This window comes from Chrysemys picta, chromosome 4 (assembly GCF_011386835.1).
Source record: "Chrysemys picta bellii isolate R12L10 chromosome 4, ASM1138683v2, whole genome shotgun sequence".
Classification (NCBI taxonomy): Eukaryota; Metazoa; Chordata; order Testudines; family Emydidae; genus Chrysemys; species Chrysemys picta.
Window position 1 is genome coordinate 29,107,079 of NC_088794.1, and position 23,547 is coordinate 29,130,625.

The 23,547-nt window shown below is 42.1% G+C and overlaps 1 protein-coding gene across 1 annotated transcript in view; it reads right to left on the reverse strand.

The window, feature by feature from the left end:
- The window catches only part of LOC101952382 (NACHT, LRR and PYD domains-containing protein 3), a 138,989-nt gene that overhangs the window by 109,442 nt on the left and 6,000 nt on the right, over window positions 1-23,547 (reverse strand). The window contains exon 2 of the mRNA XM_065591889.1: window positions 761-1,083. Coding sequence (XP_065447961.1) covers window positions 761-1,061 — 301 coding nt within the window. The 5' untranslated portion in view covers window positions 1,062-1,083. The remainder of the gene's footprint in view (window positions 1-760; window positions 1,084-23,547) is intronic.

Sequence of the window (23,547 nt, forward strand, 5' to 3'; positions counted from 1 at the left end):
GAATCAGGCCCATTAGTGCACTCCTAACAACACATCATCCTGGAATGTTGTGTGGCTAACACAATACTATTATTTCCGGATGGAGTCCGGGGCCTTAGGAACTGCAGCTTTCCAGGATTGCTGGCTACTTAATAACTCAGGGGAATAAAATAACCTCTCCCCCCATCTCAAAAATAAAGACAAAAAACGTGTTGGCTGTTTGTATTGCACTGAATTTGTTTCTTTAATTAAAAACAGCCTTGGAGATAGAGTTCCTGCCTGGAACCCCAGAAAGGTCTCACTGGGCAAGTCAGCTGTTTGGGGAAACATACTGGGCCAGCATCTCTGCTGTGATCAGCTTCTAGTTACAGTTCCTTGATTCTGCATCCCAGCCCTAGCACAAGCTAGAGCAACCTGGGCATGTCCTCAAAGAATGGTGCTGTGGCTGGGCATGAACTCCAGTTACTTCTCCTTCTCACCTCTCTCTGTCTGTGACATTCTGCGCCGCTATGTTTGCTCTGCAACCACAGGGGACTCCCCCACCCGAGGGATATCTTCAGACGCTGAGTTACAGGATGACTCTGCTCCGCTTGTGCCAGCTGAATGGTGAAAAGGGACTGGAGCAGGTCAGAGAATCTGGCCCACTCTGGGAATCTCTGCTCTGAGTCCCCCTGGCTTCCGGCTGGGATTTAGAACTTGTCATTTCTGCCATCAGCCTGTTTCTTGTTCTGCTCCTGCCCGGGGGCAGACTCCCAGGCTTTACAGTAACTTAGTTTCTTACCTTTCTCTCTCTCTTCTCTGAGTTTAGCAGCAGCGTCTCTGAGGTTGATCTGAGTGAAAACATCTGTGGTTACTTCTACCGCAGCAATTTCACCATAGAATTGCATCAGGAGGTTCTTCGTGTCTATCCTATCAGCATTCTCCAGCTGACCTCGGGGGATGTTACCTTTCCCCTCAAAGTCAGAGTGTGATAATTTGTCTTTAAATCTTTTGAACTCTTCCTGAGACAGGTTGTCGAGGGCTCGTATGAGTAGATCACTTCTCATACAAGCAGTGAGATTTCTGCTGCTTCGGTTTCCCATCCGTGGGTATCAGGAAACAAAACTAAAATACAAAGTACATTTCTGTTAATAATTAATATGGAATAATCACAATATTTCCCATGTAGAAAAAAGCAGAGCAATACTGGAGCTTGTAACTCCTCAGTGCTTTGCCTCACAAAGGACTCACTGAACTTCATCTCGCTCTGTGCCTCAGTTTCTCCCTTTATAAAGTGAGGATAATCGTACAGCTCTAGCATACAGGGGAGTTGTGCAGCTTAGTTAATGTATGCAAAGGCTGTTGAGGATCTAGGATGAAAGGTGCTATAATATCTATCATTGACATGGCTTTCAGAACACAGAGATGGGATCCCCCTAATTTAAAATATTTCAGAAAACAACCCAATACAGTCTGGAACCTGTACATCACAGTCCTAGAGTATGAGAACATGTGTACTGAGACCCCCTGTTAGCTTCACATGGCCTCAGGAGGGTTTTGGATACCAGAGCAGCAAGGTGAAGGGTAACAACAGTAACTTCTGATATACTGACTAGGGCCCATTCTGACAGGTCCCACAACCTGAATGTGTAAACTGTAACGTGTTCAGATTAGAAGTAGTCTATCACCAGAGAATGATATATTTACCGTTAGCCAGACTGCTATTAGAAATGTCTGGTAACTCTCATTTGATTTGTTCTCTCAGTCTTCTCAATGCTCAAACACAGATGACAAGAGGAACAGGAAATTATTTGCTCAGTTTATTTCTGCAGTAAAGTCAAAGTAACATATCTCCAGTCAAAGCTGACCTTCAGAGCTCTCTCAATTTCTCTAGCAGGCCTCATATTTTTTTTCAGCCTTCCTAGCACTAATTGCGCGCGCGTGCACACACACACACACCTCTTTTTGTCTGTTTATTATTCCTCTTGGAAACTTCCCTTTGGGACACACCCCTTTGGCCTCAGCAGTTTGCACATGTGTTTTCTGCGACTAGTGATATCACAAACTCCATAGACGTGTTCATCTCCTTCCCCCTCCCACACACTCTGTACTGGAGGAAAATAAAATACCCAGATTCAAAGTAGTGTAGAAGCTTTAACCAAGACAAATAAAAAATGTATAAAGTACAGAGTGTGATAGAGAATGGGGAACGGTCTCTGCATCTGTTAGATACGCAAGTAACAGTGATATCAGTAGGCGGTGGGGCGTAAGTCCTTCTCACTCTCGTTTTTCTGAGGGGGCAGAATCATGATTTTAAATTACAAATCATGAAAACAGGGTTTTTAACAAAAATAAATTGAGCAGAACTGGATCTTCATGGACCAGGAATTTCATACACTTAAAAAATGAGCATGAAACAGCTTTACATGTCACTTTTAGAATTATGCAGGAGTTGTTGCTTGACAAATGGAAGGGAAGAGGAGGCATTGCTGATACACCCCTGTGAGATTCTTTATTGCCATTGTCTTTCTAAAGTAAACTCCTTTATTCCATCAAAGATTTGCTCCTCTTTGGGTGCAAAGCCCCCAGAGCTGACTCCTAACTTGACACCCTGCACCATTTGGGGCTTTGTGTTCTCATTTTGGTTTCTGTTACAATAAGAATTTATCACATTTGTTGTTTTCGTTTGCAGTCCCCAGAAACTCCTGTCCCTATTCAGAAGTGGGAACAGGACATTCACTGTTCATTTCAGCAGAGCAATGAGAAGAATGGTGACAAGGAATCCGTGGGTCCCTCTCTGCTTAGGAGGGTCCCAGAATGGGGGGTTTCTGCCTGGTTGACAGCCGGGGCCCGATCCTCCCCTAGGGTAAGTCAGCACAGCTCTGCTGACATCAGTGGAACCATCCTCATTTACACCAGCTGAGGATCTGGCCAAGGATAGGGTCTCTGCTGAAAAGGACAGAGGGGCTGGGAAGAATGCCAGAAGGTCAACTGTATGTGGGTCCCCACATGAGGGGCTTCAGAGGAGGCCTGGATTTCCTTGTATCAAAACTCTGGGCAGAGTGACTAGTATAACCACTGCTGCAGAGACCTCATCTGTTGAATATGGTGAGGTGAGTGCGATGGCTCCTCTTTCTGCTTGGTCTCCTACTGTGTCCATTAGCCTGTACTCACAACTCCAGCCCAGACAGACTCCCCAGGACACCTCCTTCAGGAACAGCTCTTATACACATGCAGCATACTCCCATTTATCCAAAATCCTGTTCTCTGAGCCACAGCACTATCCAAATTCCTTCCTTGTCCCCCAGCCTGAAATACACCCCCTCTGCAGCATGTATCTCAGAGGTTCGGGTAATAGTGCAGAGACCTTCTGCCTGCAGGTGAGCGTGTGTCATCAGCCTCATGGCACTGCAGGGAGCCCTCTGCAGACCCATTGTCATGAGTGAGTAGGACCATGACAGCAAACCTGCAGAGAGCTCCCTGCACTGCCACAGGATCACTGACACCTGATCCCTCCAGGTGCAAGGTGCAGAAGGGAGGCTGTGGTCCTAGAGGTGCAGAACAGAGAACCCCGGCCAGGACTCTTCTCTGACCTGCCAGGAGTGCAGGTGCAAAGTGCAGGGATCAGATGTCACTGGCACTGTGGCAGCGCAAGAAGCCCTCTGCAGTCCCGCTGTCCCGGGAGTGAGCGAGCAGGGCCATGCCCTGGCCTCTCAGATATCCGAACTCCTGATTATCCGAATAATCTCTGTGTCCCCCATGCTATTCGGATAACTGGGAGTACACTGTCATACATCAAACAAATAAACCCTATGTTAAAAGACAGTTATGTTACAAAGTCAAGCAGTCAAAAGGCTGAGTTCTGCCCCCTGGTACGTCTGCACCAAGATACAGCCTTTGGTCACAAACCATTTTCTCACAGGACCCTGCCTCATTCACTGAATGGACAGTGAGTCAATATTTCTTTTCACCCTCCTGATTCAATGTGTGGCCCCAGGTGTTATTCCACATGCAACACGCAATCCCTGCATTGAACACAGAATTACACTGGTCTACAATTTTTGAGAAGTCATCTGCTTCAGAGATAAAATGTGCTATTTATTATGTATTTTGATGTGCTGAATTCAAATATGACAATTAAAACAACTGATTGGCTACTGTTTCTAAGATATTTAAGTTTTTACATTTTATGTCTATGTATATTGTGCAGATAGTAGAGTTTTAATCATAAATTGTAAACCTAGGTCTTTTCATGTGTTTATGGTTGCTTTACATGATAATATTTCACCTGTCCTGATTATGTAACACTTTAAAAAGCAGCAAAAGGGTTATATAAATAAAATTTATTATGAAACAAAAGGCAAAAAACTATTATGAACATAGTTTAGTCCTATTCAGTGTCTACTCGGTGCTTCTTGGCTTGTCTTTTGTATTCATTAAATGGAGCATCTCTTGTCGCTGTCCAGCAATACTCTGCAAGCATCGATAGACTCCATTTGCCCTGATAGCGTTTCTCCATTGTTGCAATGTCCTGGTGAAATCGCTCGCCGTGCTCATCGCTCACTGCTCCGCAGTGCGGTGGAAAAAAATCTAGATGAGAGTGCAAAAAATGTATCTTTAGCGACATGTTGCAACCAAGGCTTTGTATGCCTTGAGGAGGTTTTCCACCAACAACCTGTAGTTGTCTGCCTTCTTGTTTCCGAGAAAATGTATTGCCACTAACTGGAAGGCTTTCCATGCCGTCTTTTCCTTGCCACGCAGTGCATGGTCAAATGCATCATCTCGAAGAAGTTCACGAATCTGAGGACCAACAAAGACACCTTCCTTTATCTTAGCTTCACTTAACCTTGGAAATTTTCTACGGAGGTACTTGAAAGCTGCTTGTGTTTTGTCAATGGCCTTGACAAAGTTCTTCATCAGACCCAGCTTGATGTGTAAGGGTGGTAACAAAATCTTCCTTGATTCAACAAGTGGTGGATGCTGAACACTTTTCCTCCCAGGCTCCAATGACTGCCAGAGTGGCCAATCTTTCTTGATGTAGTGGGAATCTCTTGCACGACTATCCCATTCGCAGAGAAAACAGCAGTACTTTGTGTATCCAGTCTGCAGACCAAGCAAGAGAGCAACAACCTTCAAATCGCCACAGAGCTGCCACTGATGTTGGTCATAGTTTATGCACCTCAAAAGTTGTTTCATGTTGTCATAGGTTTCCTTCATATGGACTGCATGACCAACTGGAATTGATTGCAAAATATTGCCATTATGCAGTAAAACAGCTTTAAGACTCGTCTTCGATGAATCAATGAACAGTCTCCACTCATCTGGATCGTGAATGATGTTGAGGGCTGCTATCACACCATCGATGTTGTTGCAGGCTACAAGATCACCTTCCATAAAGAAGAATGGGACAAGATCCTTTTGACGGACATGGAAACCCTAACATCACCTGCCAGGAGATTCCTCTGCTGTAGTCTGGAGCCCAACAGCTCTGCCTTATGCTTGGGTAGTTCCAAATCCCTGACAAGATCATTCAGTTCACTTTGTGTTATGAGGTGTGGTTCAGAGGAGGAGGATGGGAGAAAATGTGGGTCCTGTGACATTGATGGTTCAGGACCAGAAGTTTCATCCTCTTCCTCTTCCTCGTCTGACTCAAGTGAGAATGATTCTGGTGCATCAGGAACCGGCAGTCCTTCTCCGTGGGGTACTGGGCGTATAGCTGATGGAATGTTTGGATAATGCACAGTCCACTTTTTCTTCTTTGACACACCTTTCCCAACTGGAGGCACTATGCAGAAGTAACAATTGCTGGTATGATCTGTTGGCTCTTTCCAATTCATTGGCACTGCAAAAGGCTTAGATTTCCTTTTCCTGTTCAACCACTGGCGAAGATTTGTTGCACAAGTGTTGCAGCATATGTGTGGGGCCCACCTCTTGTCCTGATCTCCAATTTTGCAGCCAAAATAAATGTGATAGGCTTTCTTAACCATAGTGGTTATACTGCGCTTTTGTGATGCAAAAGTCACTTCACCACAAACATAGCGGAAGTTATGTGCACTGTTCACACAAGTACGAGGCATCTCTGCTCACTTTGGCTAAACAGAAATGTGTCTCTTTGCAAAATCAAACACTGACAAATAAGAGAGCACGACACTGTATGATTTCTAGAGCTGATATAGGGCAATTTGTTCAGCAGAGTGATGTAAGCTTTGTTATGATTGCATCATCCATGACTTCTAGGAATAACATGATGCAATTCATATCATGTATGACGCAATACCAGCTTCAGATTGCATCATTCATTGTTTTGCCTAAAAAGCAAGTACTGTCCAAACCCAGTCATAGATTTATTCATAGATCCAGTCAAAGATGTATTTTAGTCATTTCTGGTTTAAATTGAGATCTCTTCCCTTTATAACTCACTTATCCTCCGCCATTCCCAAGTCAAGGGTCGTATATACTGACCCAATAGCATATCTTGAAAACTAGAGCCAATCAACAATTTTAAGCATCATTTTAGTTCTCAATGACCCAGAATTAGTAAAGTTTGACTACATTTATTTCAAAAGCATTTTGGCTGTAAAGCAGTGTTCTTAATTTCTCCCAGGGCCTTTCCAGGGTGCTGTCACCTTACTGAGTAATTAACAACCACAGATGAATTTATCTTCACAACATCTCTGTGTGGGGTTATTGTTACCCCCACTTTATAGTGGAGGAACTGAGGCAGGGAGATTAAGGCTGAAATTTTCAAAGGCTTCCACTCATTTGGGGAGCTCAACTTGGGTTAACTGGGACCTGATTTTCCAGAGTATTTATCAGTGTAAAGCACATTAGATGTTCAAACCATGGTGTAACATTATATGGGTATAATATAATATCTAATTGAAAGGTGACGCAGGGCCAGAAAGAGTTAACTAATTCACTGACATGACCCATGGCTGAACTTTAAAGACTTGTTAGGAGGATATGTAAATGATAAGTGGGCTATCCCATTGGGTTAGAATAGAGCTTTAAAATGCAGAGCCTGCATTGTTAGAGATAGAAGGTTGGATATTTGCTCAGGTCTTGTGATGTAAGTAAACAAGTCTTGTCTGTTTCTATAGCTTTGATTCAAAGATCAAAAAAGGAATATTAGCATTTAGGATGACACTTGAGTGAAATAGTATTATTGTCTGTATGTCTCTTTGAAGGTTGTGATAAACTGTATCTGTACTGTTTAATGGATAAATTACACTATGCTAATTGCCAGGATGTTTGAGAGACAGAAGGTTAAGCCTATTATTCTCGAAGGCCAAAAGGCTACTGAAAAACGTATAAAATCCCTGGGATGACATCCTTCTTCATCTCAGATCTGCTTTGGGTTTCAAGAGGGGGAAACCCTAAGCCACAAGAATTGAGATCCCCAGTCATTGACTGGAGTCATAGAATCATATCATAGAATATCAGGGTTGGAAGGGACCTCAGGAGGTCATCTAGTCCAACCCCCTCATCAAAGCAGGACCAATTCCCAACTAAATCATCCCAGCCAAGGCTTTGTAGAGCCTGTCCATAAAAACCTCTAAGGAAGGAGATTCCACCATCTCCCTAAGGAACCCATTCCACTGCTTCACCACCCTCCTAGTGAAAAAGTTTTCCCCAATATCCAACCTAAACGTACCCTACTGCAACTTGAGACCATTACTCCTTGTTCTGTCATCTGGTACAACTGAGAAAAGTCTAGATCCATCCTCTTTGGAACCCCCTTTCAGGTAGTTGAAAGCAGCTATCAAATCCCCCCTCATTCTTCTCTTCTGCAGACTAAACAGTCCCAGTTCCCTCAGCCTCTCCTCATAAGGCATGTGCTCCAGACCCCTAATCATTTTTGTTGCCCTCTGCTGGACTCTTTCCAATTTTTTCACATCCTTCTTGTAGTGTGGGGCCCAAAACTGGACATAGTACTCCAGATGAGGCTTCACCAATGTCGAATAGAGGGGAACGATCACGTCCCTCGATCTGCTGGCAATGCCCCTACTTATACAGCCCAAAATGCCGTTAGCCTTCTTGGCAACAAGGGCACACTGTTGACTCATATCCAGCTTCTCGTCCACTGTAACCCCTAGGTCACTCTGAATATGGACATTGGACACCTATGGCAGGGGTGGGCAAACTTTTTGGCCTGAGGGCCACATCGCATTTCTGAAATTGTATGGAGGACTGGTAAGGGGAGGCTGTGCCTCCCTAAACAGCCAGGCATGGCCCAGCCTCTGCCCCCTATGTGATCCCCCCTGTTTCTCGCCCCTGATGCCCCCCCAGGACTCCTGCCCCATCCAAACCCCCTGTTCCCTGTCCTCTGACGGCCCCTCCGGACCCCTGCCCCATCCACCCCTCCCTGTCCCCAGCTGCCCCTGGACCCTCCACCCCTGACTGCACCCAGCCACCCCATCCAACCCCTCCTTTCATTCCTGACTACCCCCTCAGAACCCCTGCCCCATCCAACCACCCCTTCTCCCTGACCGCCCCTAGAACCCCTGCCTCTGACTGTCCCCCGCCGCCCCATCCAACCCCCTCTCTTCTTCCTGACTACCCACCTGGGACCCCTGACCCCATTCAAGCCCCTGTTCCCCACCCTCTGACTGCCCCAACCCCTTTCCACACCCCCATCCCCTGACCCCCACCCCAAACTCCTCTGCCCTCTATCCAACCCCCCCTGCTCCCTGCCCCCTTACTGCACTGCCTGGAGCACCGGTGGCTGGCGGTGCTAGAGCCGTGTTGCCCAGAGCACCAGAACAGACAGCCGCACCCCCCAGGTGGAGCCAGCCACGCCACTGCACAGCACAGAGCTTGCAGCCCTGCTGCCTAGAGCATTGCACTGGCGGCACAGTGAGCTGAGGCTGATGGGGAGGGGGAACAGCAGGGGATGGGCAACTTTTGGCAACTACAAACTCATCACCTCTGCTATGTATCTGAACCTCAAGAATTGAACTCATGTCTGTATGCATATTGATCTATTAACCAACACTCCCTTTTCTGTTTTAATAAATTTTAGTTTAGTTAATAAGAATTGGCTATAAGCATGTATTTTGGGTAAGATCGAAGTTATAATTTGATCTGGGTGTGTGACTGATCCTTTGGGGTTGGAAGAACCTTTTCTTTTATATGATGAGAAGATTTTCAATAATCGTTATCATATTTGATGTGTGTGTCTGGATGGAGGCCTGAGGTTGGGCACTTTAAGATAACTGTTTTGTATGGCTTCTAAGTAACCAGTAAGGTAATACAGAAGTTGTTTTGTGCTGGCTTGGTAAATCTAAGTATTGGAATATCCACCAGCATTTGGGGTTTGCATGTCCCATTGTGTTTGCAGTTCACCCTAACTGAGTGACCTCAGCTGGCTCCCAAGGGCACCGCCCATCACACATGGCTCCAATTGACTTCAGTTGCAGACATGAGCACTCAGCACTTCTGCAAATCTGGCCCCAGGTGTCTCAGATGTCAGGCAGCCAGAAAATGAGGAACACACAATTAGTGGCCAGTTGTGAACATTTTGGTTTAAGTGACTTGTGCAGCATCACACGGACATTCTGTGGCAGAGGCAGGGCTAGAATCCAGTTCTCTGGGACAGCATTCACCTGCTTTTACTATGAAACCATCCTTTTCTCTTTCTGCAGTCCCCTTCCTTGTCCACTACACACCTTTCAACTTCTGCAACAAATGAGGCAGGAGTCCTACAGGCAACAGCCTCCTTCACAACACAGCCCTGATTTGTTCCCAGTGCAGGTTCATTCTGTGCACTGAATAAGCCATGGTGTCAAGGTTCCTTCCCCAATCTGAACTCTAGGGTACAGATGTGGGGACCCGCATGAAAGCCCCCTAAGCTTATTTACCAGCGTAGGTTGTCAGTAAGCTGCTACTACCAAGTGTGTTCCAAATCTTAGGAAAGAGCTACTTGGAACCCTGCCTTTTCCCAAATATTTCCCAAGTCTCTACCCCCCCCCCTTTCCTGGGCAGATTTGAGACTAATTCCTCCCCCACAAGCCCTTACACCCCTTTTTCTGGGTGAAAGAAAAGGTTTGAGAGTATACCCTCACTAATTAGTCCCGGTGAACACAAATCCAAAACCCTTGGATCTTAAAACAATGAAAAAATCAATCAGGTTCTTAAAAGAAGAATTTTAATTAAAGAAAAGGTAAAAATCATCTCTGTAAAATCAGGATGGAAAATAACTTTACAGGGTAATCAGATTCAAAGAGCCCAGAGGAACCCCCTCTAGCCTTAGGTTCAAAGTTACAGCAAACAGAGGTAAACCTTCTAGCAAAAGGAATATTTACAAGTTGAGAAAACAAAGATAAAACTAACACACCTTGCCTGGCTGTTACTTACAAGTTTGAAATATGAGACTTGTTCAGAAAGATTTGGAGAGCATGGATTGATGTCCAGTCCCTCTTAGTCCCAAGAGCGAACAACCCCCAAAACAAAGAGCACAAACAAAAGCCTTCCCCCTCCCCAAGTTTTGAAAGTATCTTGTTCCCTTATTGGTCCTTTGGGTCAGGTGTCAGCCAGGTTACCTGAGCTTCTTAACCCTTTACAGGTAAAAGGATTTTGGTGTCTCTGGCCAGGAGGGATTTTATAGTATTGTACACAGGAGGGCTGTTACCCTTCCCTTTATAGTTATGACACATGGTCTTATGAAAAAAAAAACAGCAGTATGTAATCATATAACTAAAGACAGTATAATAATGCAGATGCACAAAGGGGCTGAATTAAGATTGCACAGACAGCCTTCATTTTGACATTTCTTAGCTTTTGAGTGCTTGATTTTACAACTGTAATGTTCCTTTAAAATAGGGTTGGGTTTTTTTAATAAATATTTATAAGTTCAGTTCAAATGGCAGGCAATTAAACCACCAAAAAAGAGGTGTAGAATCTACATTTCCAGAATGAAAGAGTAATAAGCAACTATTTAGACAGCATGTCTTAGATTTGGACATCATGATACACGAGCAGTAAGATCTCTGTCAGACTTGTGTGACTCCAACCAAACTGTTGTACATACTCAGGATCATATTCTTCCATCTCTATTCATGTTGATTTCAGTGAGACTACTTGTGGGTAAGGTGACTTCAGGAGAGTAAAGGTGAGGGTGGGGGTAGGGAAGGAAATCCATCCCTAACAAATTAAACAAAGTTTTGGTGAACAACGATTCATCCCCAAACCTCTAAAAAGTTCCACTATATTTAGAGACAAACGAAAGTAAATGAAGTCTGACAGATCCCTGAAAAGCCTCTCAAAAATGTGACAAATGCTCAGCTAAATAAAAATTATCCCCAGGTACCTAATTACACCCATCTACCAGCTACAGATTTAGGGCACAGGATCAGAAACAGAATCCATTTTTCTACCTGTAACCAGCTACAAGTGCAATTTTGTGGGGACAAATCACTGTAGGCACAACAGGTGTCAGGCCCTGATTCTGGGTCCACACTTAATCATGCAGAGAGAATCCTTTGCAGGTTTGTAACCTTAGATGACTAACTGATGACACCCCCAAATCACACCGACAGCTAAATGCCATCATTGGATTATTTGCACTTCCGAAACTGAGCACCTCTCCCTGACATGAAGGGACTTGTACTTGCAGGAGAGTGCCCTTGCCACTGGGCTATGGGATATTCTGATGTGGGCCTCAATCTCTCCTGTTGAAGCTGTTCTGCTTTGTATAAATAGTCACTGGGCCAGAGAGTGAATGTGAGAATGACTCAATATTTAGGGCACTCACCTGGCAGGACTGGGAAAGGAGAGGATTTATATTCAGCACAGGGAACAGGCTATTCCCCATGGATGGAAACACGTTTGGAGACATTGCACCATAATTACACACTCATCTACGTCCGTGTATTAACAATACTCTTTCCTTAAACAAAAGCATCTAAACCCGAAGAACAGAATGCCCCTGTATTTCCTGAAGGAGAGCAAGAACAGACTGTTTAGGCAACACCATTAACTGAATCACAACAGACCTAAGTATCAGGGATATAGAGGAACCAGCAGTAAAAATCAGTCTACAGCCAAATTGTTCTACAATAAACAGCCATGTGCTGCCCACCCATACACAAGTTGAGTTTTTTCAGTTTAAGTGGGACTATTTCCACTCAGCTGATCCAGAACAGCTTCTCCAGTCCTGGCAGAACACTTCACTCAGTTCTCTGGGATCCAAAACACTCAGTTCTACGCTGGATTTTGTCACTCAAGTTCCTCCATTTGGCATGCAGAAAAGCTACACTGAGTTGGTCAGACTCAAACATTGTTATGCTTATAAGAATCACATGGGATCTTTTTCAGGAGATAAGGCAATATGCTGCATTTATTGAAAATACAACAATTAGCATATGCATTCAAACACACACACAGAGTACAATAATTTCAGATGCAAACTTCTAACAGGACACAACAATTCTATCAAGGCAGAACAGAACAGAGCAATACCCAATATTACTAAATCAGTATGGAACATTAATCTATAAACTTACATTAAACCAATTTTATCAAGTAACCTTATTATAAAAGACAAAACAATTTTGTCCCAAATCGATGTTACCATATATTGTCTCCTTTTGATACTTCAAGAACAATTCTTGAATGGATCACATTCAATGTAGCTGTTTTAAAGCAACGTACTGTGAAACAATATGGCCTTGAGGCTATTTAACAGCACATACAACACATTATAATAAACAATATTAATACAAAAAATGATTGTGGGATAAATTATAATATTCAGGACTGAAGTTTATGAGAGGGACCAACCTTTAAAAATATTGTTTGTTTGCCATTACTTTTGTGTTGGTAGCATTCAGGACTTCCAGCTTTTCATATAATTTTAGTTTAAACCAAGGCTGTCTACCCTTCCTGGCTACCAAGCAAATTTAATAACTTTTAATAGTTTTTATTGAAATAATGTTAGGGCAGCTATACTTTTATTGGGCTTTTACTGTACATTAACACACTGACCATAATTTAACTTACTTTTTACTTTTATTTTTACATGCTTATGTACATTGGTTTGAAACACGTTTTAATTAAATTAATTACAGGTGGTTCTAAAATTTATACTTTATACCTTTTGACCATTTTACCAAAACACCATATAATCCTTATATTATTAAAACATTTGTTTTATTTCTGTTACAAATGTTTTGAGCACCCAAGTGCAAGGCAAAAGGGCAACCCATGCCCCTCCTGGTATCCTTATTTGTAGTCTTGCCTATTTTAAGCTTTTTGCCCAATGCTTATGAGTGTTTTAGCTTAAAACGAATTGTCTTTTCCCCGGTGCTGTCCACTTTGGGATGTTAGTTTATAAACAAACACAAAAAGGGGGTTAGGTGGAAAAAGAATAAAAATTTAAACTAAAATCGTTACCAATTTGCAGTCCAAAAGTACCATATTAGCATTGGTTTTTCAAATGTGCTTGTACTAAGGCAATTCTTTGTTCCAGAGGGATTTTTTGGCACTTATGTTTGTTTGGGTTTTGCAGTAAAGTAGCTGCTAGTGTTACATTAATGAGTTCCTGTCTTTCCATTTTTTCTGGAGTGTGTTTAGGACTGTTTGTTGTGTTAACCGGTGAGTGGGAAGTGCCTTTGCTGAAACCCATTTTTTGGCTCCTGGTAACAACCGATATTTTATATTCTTAAGCTACAGTATTTGCTTAATTGTTCCAGGTGCTTTTGGCACCTGATTTGTTGTTATGTGACTTTATTACCTGTGGATGCTTTTTTGCTAACAGATTAGCATTTTTTGATTTTTACCTTTTTGCAACATTTGTGAATACAGTTTAAACGCTTATTAATTTTTTTTTGCTTAATGCAGCATCCTTTTGTTAAACATAATACACAACAATGCTAGCAACAAGACAAACACCACAAGACAGCACAAAACATCAAACATGAAACATAGAAGGCCACAAAACACAATCTGTGTCGCAACAGTAGATCCATGATATTTTGAGTTGCTCCTCAGTTGGTACCAGGGTTTGGGGGGTTTTTTTTGGAGGGGAGGTTGTTTCTTTGAAGCTCTGAAAGACAAGAAGAACATTTTCTTACCTCCTTTGGAGAGGGGGACGGCAGATTATTGCTTAAAATACTTTTTGTTTTGTGGAGTTTTTTTGCTAATTGTTGGCAAAACAGAGGAATTACCCCCATACTTTCCTGTGGTTTTGTTCTGTAAGCAGGCCAGGTTTTGATGGCTTCTACCCTTTAAGGGTTTAGGGTGAATTATCCCACTATTTAGTTATTAAATTAATGAGGTGGTGTACCTTAGTTTCCTTCTTATACAACAGACCAAGTTTGTAATAGTTTCTTTGCTATGCTAAGCTTTAAATTTATTTACAGGTAATAGCTGAGAAGCATTATTACTGTAATGTTTTGTGGGGGTTTTTGTGCTCACAGTTTCTATGTACTTTTATTAATGTGACAGTGACAGTCTGATTACTTAGAGCCACCTTAAGGCTCAGGTTTTTTAACATGGATATTTTTGTGCACCTTACCCCTGCTGTTGCTCCAGAGGGCACGGTTTCTTTTTTATTTTTACTGCAGCTTTTGGCTGTCCCTTATTACTCACAACTTTGGTCTTTTTTAAAAAATTAAACTTTGTAAAGCATTGTGGTACCTTAAGGGTTAAATGCTAAATACAAAAGCCAAATAGCACTAATTACCTGTGTGTGGCAAAAGTGTCTATTAATTTTGCAACTTTGAATAAAAATTTCTAATGGATTTTTAGTTATTTAAAAACAAACAAAACCAAACCAATTTATTTTAAACCTACAAAACAGGATTTTACAAACCAGGAGTGTTGGTTTAGGTTTTTATAATTTTTACATATATAGTCCCTTTTATACATTTGGAGGCAATTAAATTTCAATAGAAAACCCTTATGGTCTTTTAGTGAATTTGACCAAATTGTCCATGGTCAAATGAATTAACTCAGATTGTTTCTCTGCCTGCAGCTTTACAGACCATTTTTTTTAGAAAGGGGCCCTTTTTTTTTTCAAATAGCTGCAAAGAAACATTTTTTTCCCTATAACACCTTGCCTTTAACATTTTTACAACATTCAGCTGCTTACTTCCCTTTAGCCTCTGCAGAGTTAACTTTTTACTTTTTTCCCTTAAATCACTTGCTTATTTTCCCAAATGACACCTCCATTAGCTCAGTTATCATCATTCCAAGTATTGTCCCAGGGATCTGAATTCCCCATGCTTGTACTTACTGCTTCCCTTTCTCCTGCTACTATGCCCTCAGGGCTCCCAACCTATTTTCCAATCTTTTTATTTGTTGCCAGCCTTCTTGTCTGGGCCATAGCCAGCTTTTCTTACTGAACTGTTCCTCCCCTTGGGCACAGGCTTTGTTTCGTTATTAATTTAGCAAGGAGGATGAGCTCCTCAACTAGACCTCACACCTCCTGGTCCCTTTTCTTTTCCTTCTACTGGTTCTAATTTTTGGTATTTGTAGTTGTCATAACTATAAAGGGAAGGGTAACAGCTGTCCTGTGTACAGTACTATAAAATCCCTCCTGGCCAGAGACTCCAAAATCCTTTTCCCTGTAAAGGGTTAAGAAGCTCAGGTAACCTGGCTGGCATCTGACCTAAAGGACGAATAAGGGGACAAGATACTTTCAAATCTTGGGGGGGGGGGGGGAAGGCTTTTGTTTGTGTTCTTTGTTTGGGAGTGTGTTCGTTCTCGGGACTGAGAGGGACCAGACATCAATCCAGGTTCTCCACATCTTTCTAAACAAGTCTCTCCTATTTCAAACTTGTAAGTAAATAGCCAGGCAAGGCGTGTTAGTTTTCCTTTGTTTTCTCAACTTGTAAATGTACCTTTTACTAGAGTGTTTATCTTTGTTTGCTGTACTTTGAACCTAAGACTAGAGGGGAGTCCTCTGAGCTCTTTAAGTTTGATTACCCTGTAAGGTTAATTTCCATACTGATTTTACAGAGATGATTTTTACCTTTTTCTTTAATTAAAAACCTTCTTTTTAAGAACCTGATTGATTTTTCCTTGTTTTAAGATCCAAGGGGTTTGGATCTTGATTCACCAGGAGTTGGTGGGAGGAAGGAGGGGGGATGGTTAATTTCTCCCTGTTGTAGATCCCAGGGGGGTTGGAACTGTATTCACCAGGAGTTGGTGGGAGGGAGGAGGGGGAATGGTTAATTTCTCCTTGTTTTAGATCCAAGGGGTTTGGATCTGTATTCACCAGGGAATTGGTGAAGGTTTTTCAAGGCTTCCCAGAAATGGAATCCATTGAAATGGTGGCAGCGGAACCAGAGCTAAGCTGGTAGTTAAGCTTAGAAGTTTTCATGCAGGCCCCTACCTTTGTACCCTAAAGTTCAAAGTGGGGATCCAGCCTTGACAGTAGTAGTTGTAATTGTTGTTTGTGTTACCGCTGCAACAGCATTCTGGCTATTAGAGAGGGAATCTGCCCAGATATCTCCTTCCCAATTTTCAGTGGGACCCCCAAAGTCTACCGATTCAGGGATTTCAGTTATGCCATTCACTGATGTCACTGCTGCAACTTTCCTGATTGCAAACCCCAGTTTTTGTCTTAAATGTTTAATGAGTGATTCACAGCGGTTATGGTCAGTGGGGGCTCTCCCTTGCTCTAAAGTTAACTTTTTGACTATTCCCTGTAAAACCTGATTCTATCTTTTTATTTTAATTTTTTTCTTTATTTGTTTAGATAATCCCTTTTCTTTTATGTTGACTTCTCTTAGGGTATCTTTGAGAATGTCTAACTGGCTTTGGACCCCGGTAGCCAGTATTTTTTCTTTATTAATTTCTTGTTTAGATACACCAAGTTTTTCATGCAGTACGACATTTTCCTCTTCACAGTTAGCCAAGCGGAAGAATGCCTCAATGCATGCTTTCTACCATAGCCAAATTGCAGCCGAGTCCCTTTTTATCGGGGTCGATGGCCTATAGACCAGCAGTATTTTGCCAATCTATTTTCCAAATCACCTATAGTATGGACATCAGCTAATGCTTGTTCAGTTCATGGGCTGTGCCCAAATTTTTGCAAAATGTTCTTAAAAGGAGTAGTTTCCTATATGAATGGTAATTTTTTCTGCTTTTTTTGAGCATTGTCTTTACAGGACTCTTTTCGCCTGAACATATTTTATTTATAAATCTTTTTTTTACTTTTTTACTTTTTCATGCCCACGCCTGTGCTGGGACTTATACAACACAAAAAGTCTATACTCACTAAAAAGTCTGACCAACAGAGCGGGAGGGGGAACACTAAGCCCCCTTCCTTTTGGGCTCGATCCTGCTACGACCGAGGGTATATTTACCTATGCAATTTTTTCCCGACAGATGGGTAGAAGCAGCGAGGACTCTAATCCTCCCCCTATTGCTGGGTATCTCTATGACCGGGGGGCATGCACACCTGAATGATCTATCACTTTATATGTATGGTCTACCTTTTTTTTTAGCAATATTTTCAACAATCAAATTACATGTCCTCCCCCTTTCGCAATTCTCCACCAAAAATGTTATGCTTATAAGAAGCACATGGGATCTTTTTCAGGGGATAAGGCAATACTCCACATTTATTGAAAATACAACAATTAGCATATGCATTCAAACACACACACAGTACAATAATTTCAAAAGCAAACTTCTAACAGGACAGAACAATTCTATCAAGGCAGAACAGAACAGGGCAACCTCCAATATTACTAAATCAGTATGGAACATTGATCTATAAACTTACATTAAAACAATTTCATCAAGTAACCTTATCATAAAGGACAAAACAATTTTGTCCCCACATCAATGTTACCGTATAGTATAGGGGGTGGGTACAGGGCATACCACACATCCAAACGTACACAGACATCCTCTTCCTTTACATACATTTACACATTGCATTGCAATCGCTATACATTACGCCACACATTTTTTGATAGCCTTTGTTACTTTACTGGAACCAGTCCCTGTGTACAGCAAGCTCTGTCCATGTGGAACCTGATCTTGACATTCCAGGTTTATCTTGTCCATAGTCCCTAGCATCAAGGTGTTGCTACTTCTTGTAACTAGCACAGACACCCTAACTCCAGCATACTGATTGTCAAGCCCCTATTTACATTTATTAACCTTCTATTCACCTTCCCAATTATGCCCACTAAGCACTGAGGCAAGTTACTTATTTCAACCCAGGCCTACACTCCCCAAACTGAGCCCCTAGTTCTTTAGGGAAGTGAGGGATTTGACTAACCCCCTGATGGTCAGGTGCATGGCCATGCTTCAGTTTCCCTCCCTTCTGGGCCTCTGGCACAGCCATATCACCCAAATAGAATCCCAAAATAAGATCTCCCATCCCAGGGGCTGGTGTATTAACCACACAAACTATACTCTGCCCAGGAAACCCCCCCCCACACACACACACTAGACTTTAGTAAGGCATTTGATACAGTCACAGTGTGGGGCAGAGGAGGTGCACATGTGTGGTCTGACGGGCACTGCTATTGAAGATCTCAGACTCCAGATGCGAAGGCACTGCTGCACCTACAGCCATGGAAACATCGCTCAAAGAAGAAACTAGGGGAATGGTGGGTAGGCCAAGACCCCCAGAATCATAGTGGAAACACTGACTATTTTGATGTCCTTATTCTGTAGAAATAGGGTACCTTCCTGCCCACTGTCAAGGAGTCTCAAGTTTCTAAACACCCTGATTTCATGCACTTTATCCATACATATGTTAATGAATCTCCCTCAGTGGTCCTCCAAATCTTCCAACACTAGAGAATATCCCTTTCTGCCAGTGTACCTATCTGCACTTCTATGGGACAGGTTATGCTCACATGGGTACCATGTCTGGCTTATGCACAGTATAGAATCCTAGCTTCTGAAACCTCCTAGGGTATGTGTGTTCTGTGATTAGATTTCACCAACCCTGTAACAAATGTGAATTTCTGAAGCATTATAATTGACTTACCATGAAGTCACAATCTCCTTGGTCCTTCCAGTCTATCTTGCCAAACTGGTCATCTCAACTTATGTCATCAATGGCTGCTTTACTCCAAAAATCACAAAATACACAAGTTGTTCCAGTCCCTAAGGACCAGTCACTTATCTCAGGTCAATTCACACCTTACACCTCACAGCAAAGACAACGCTGACAGCCAATTCTATAGTAAACTAACTACAGATTTATTAACTAAGAAAAGAAATTACGGAGTTATTTGCAGGTTAAAGGAAGCAGGCATATACACACAAATGAGCTATCAGCTAACCACCAGATTAACAAAGTTGTAGAGATTTGTTCATTCAAAATGTTCTTCAGGGCAAACCCAGAGATAACTCTAGGGGTTTCTGCTTCAGTCTTAGGATCTCTGGCCTTTTCAGTCCAAAAAGCAAAGAGAAACCTTGTTCTTTCTTTGTGAGGCATTTTTATACCTTTGCTCCTCAGAAATCAAGCTGAGAGCAACAGTTCACTGGAAAGTTTCTTCTTCCTGGTGGGGGAGGGAAAGGAGGAATGAACTTTAAAGTCATAAATAGTCAATCCCATTATTTGCATTACACAGGCCTTTTCCTTGTTTGATGAGTTACATAGCCACAGAGGTTTCCGATGCAAATGTTTGCTAAAACTTTATGACACGGGGTATAGTTGAGTGAGAACAATCCATGCGACCTACTAGTTTTTGAGGTAGTGTAAATGCTGAACACATTCATATAATCTTCAGATCTATTTTTACAATACTAACACACATGACAGCTGGACTGGTTTACAGCTATGAATTTGTCTGTGCTCAGGTGATGCTTTCAGCCTTAGGGTGAGCTGGCATTTGGTCTACCAACATCGCACCACAACCTTAGCCACACTGAGAGCTGGTGTTTCTTTATGGAATTTTGGAATTACAAAGGAAAGAAAGTGAAGATATTCCAGGCACAGATGAAGAGATCTCTCAATTCCTTGAAAAGAAAAGTGTACCAAGCTACACTGCTGCTGTATGAGATTCACGGCAACACTAAGACTGTTTCAACTAATTGTAGTACATAGGAATAGAGTAATACCCCTTTAGTAGCTTGTGAGCTCTCTAGTGGTGATCACTGTTCTGTTTCAGAAGCCCTCAGAAACCAGTCAGAGGAGCAGTGTGTATTAAACTAGGCCTTGTATATCTGTCTGTGGTTCATAAACGTGGTTCTTTGGGAGCCAGCTGAGCCCATGGAGTTTCTTCATATTTTGTTTGTTGTGTAATGAGCAAAAGACACAACACTAATCATGACAAATATTTTTATATTCGTAACAAACAATTTTTAATAAATTTAGCCATTTTTCCTGTTTTTAATTTGTCTAAGAACAAACCAGTGTTCTTACAGACTTCATAATTTGCAACTGTCCATATAATTTCTGTGAAAACATTACAGCTGGATTTGCAAAAATTGGTAGAATATTGGTTTTGTTTGGTTTTACATGCAAATTGTATGTTTACTAACAAATAAAACCCAAAATAGAAACAAGTGTACAATATTTGCCAGAGCTCAGCCTCAAAATGAAACTTTGGCTCTGGGAGTGGCAGAGTGTCATGCCTTCATAATAGCATAGCAGATGCAGGGATGTGTCACTTGGGGTGATCGGAGAAGTGTCTTGTCACTTAGGGGCAGTCAAAATCCAGTTCCTTATTCAGGCACCATTTACAAAATGGAAGGTTATGGGGGGCTGACATTTGTAGGGCTTCTGATTTTACATTTTAACGGATAAAAATGGACAAAAACACCCCTAATACAAAAAATGAAACTGGTGTTTATCCAATAAACACCAGACAAAACAATGGAAATGTTTGCTTGTATTTAGGGGCTTGTGTACACGGGGCAGTAATGTGGACTACAGGTGTGCAATTTCTAAAGTGCAGCAAGATGTTGTACATTAATTGGTCTGCGTAGACCCTGCTGGTGGACACTAAAGGTTTGAAACAGTACTATGTTAAAATGTGCTAGGGAACATTACAAAGAGATTACTCATTACAGTATATTTGACTGTATAATACTATATATTACTCATTACCGTATATACCAAAAAAAAACCCTGGAACCCACAGATTTTTTCACATCTCCATAAATCTGAAAAATGGCTAATAAAATAACCCCCGAAAAATGAAATTAATAAACCCTGAAAAAAGAAGCCCTAGACATCTGCAGCATATTGGTCAGGAATAAAGCTTCAGGCTGGGAAATGACGTATCCCAGCTACGTCAGAACAGTCTAATGGTTGTAGCGACATATTACTTGGGGTGACCTGAGAAATACTTTATCATAACTAGTCAAAACATAGTTCTTTATTTAAATTATTAATTTATTAATTACCAATATCAATTATAAGATTAATTCACATTTATTATGGTGAAATCTCTGAAAACTTAATTTTGCATTGAGTATTTAGGAAATATTGGTCTTTGAATAAGGGAACCACAAATAAGAAACAGGGAATAAGGAACCAACTTCAGCCTTGTTAAAGATAGCCATAGTGTGATGAGATTGAAAGACAGGAACTGGGATCAAGAGAGGAAAAAAGGGGGAAAAGGGGGAAAAAATCCAGCAGGGATAAATTAGGGGATGGATGATCTTGTGACTAATGCACAGGCCTGTGAGCCCAGACTTTGGGGTACTATTCTTAGCTCTGTCACTGGCTCACTGTAAAATGGAAACAATAATACTGATCTGCCTCACAGCAAGGGGAAATCATGAAAAAACCATAAAACAGTGGGATGGGAATTTTAACATTAGTTAAATTTGAGATCAGCAGAGATGCTAAAGCTCTGCTGGTATGAACAAGGGGCTGCTAACAGGGCCTCACAACTTTGTAATTTGTTCCCCTCTCTTGGTTCAAAATAACCCAAATTTGATGTTCGTCAGGGTACATAGCAAAGCTTAGCTTTTCCCTGGGGCATCTGAAGAGGGGAACTGCAAGAGAAGGAAATTACTGGGGTGTGGGGGGTTTGAGTTTATAATTTGCCAAGCTTGTTAGTGGTGGGTTAAATTGAATTGCACTCCTGCAAAATATAAGTTGTGTTATATCGTTAAGTTATGTCAAGACCTGAAAGAGCAAGAGAACCACTGAGGAGGTTTTGTTTGGAAGGTACATGGCTGTGGATGGGAAGAGAAGACCCTGTGGGGTGAGGCAATGGGAGGACCTAGAGTGGATTACGTCTGTTCTGTGGGTGAGAGCAAGGGAGCCTATTGGTAGATGAGAGAAGAGAAACCCTTAATAGAGCCCACAGACCCACTATCTTCTTAGCGCACCAGAAGACAGTGGGTAGCAAGCAACTTCTCCCCCACACAAAATGGGGATAAGCAGGACATTGCGGAGATGGTCACAGGGCCAGATGGGAGCCTCTGTGAGTTGGGTTAAGTGTCCAGATTCTTAGACTCTAAGCCTTTTAAGGTTTCCCAGTTACACATTTCATATACAGTTTTGGAAACTGGAGACTGGTTTATGGCCTGCTATTTTATAAATTTACTATATGCTTCATGCTATATAGGGTATTGCAGGCTGTGTGCTTCTATATAAGTTGCTGCAATATTGATTATGGTATTTTTTGTATTTCATTCCCATTTTAGTATTAAAAGCAGGGCAATAATTTTTTGAAGGAGGAAAAGAAAATAATACATTTAGCATTACAGGGAGCAGGGGATATTTGGTAAGTTTAAAACCCTTCCATCTGTATTCCTACTGGCCATAAATCCTAAGTTCTTTTGCAAAATTTATAAATTAAAGTTGTGTGTAAGTACCACATGGCACCATCTGTTTAACCAGAACACAACGATGGTGCTGTGTAATTAGTTCTTCTTTCCAAACTTCTAGGCTAAATTAGAACCAAGAGAAATGATGAAGGAGTGGATGTTACAGAAGATTTTATTCTCCACTGACTGTTCTTCACACATGGATTCCTACTTCAGGGGATGATTTTGCACCATATGCAGTAATCAAGGATCTGTGTCAGTTAACACTTCCATTGCTGTTAGTAACACAGTGATGATCACATACAGTCCCACTCTGAAATTAGTGTTTGGATGGATCTGAATATACCGAATGCTTTATTTTTCTTTGAAGGGTCATTAGTGCTGGGCTCTCTGCAGTTGCTATTAACACCTGCCTGCCTAGAATCATCCATCTTGAGTGAGACACACATTTTCCTTCCATCTCACACTCTGCCATATACGGCAGAATGTCGCACATTAACTCATTTGCAGGACAGCTGCCACTAACCTCCCCTTGCCTCTCCTCAACGCTGCGCCGAGGCCCCTGTAGTACTTCCTCCCATGGTTGCCTACAGCAGCCACTTCTCCAGCACATAGCTTCCTCCTCTTCCTGATTTACTAGTTCTCCGTTATCTCATCTCATAACAAACACGCTCCAGGCCAATGCTGTCGGTGCTCCAGGCACTAGGCCCACCAGGCTCAAGCCCTCAGTGGGTTCCCATAAACACTCAGGGTTCCACAGGCACCTTATGGCAGGGGCAATTCTTCACCACACAACTTCCACAAATCTTAACACTTTCTGTCAGGGGTTCCCCAAGTCCTACACACACTGTTTGCTGAGGTCCCTTGAACCCTGGCAGAAGGGCA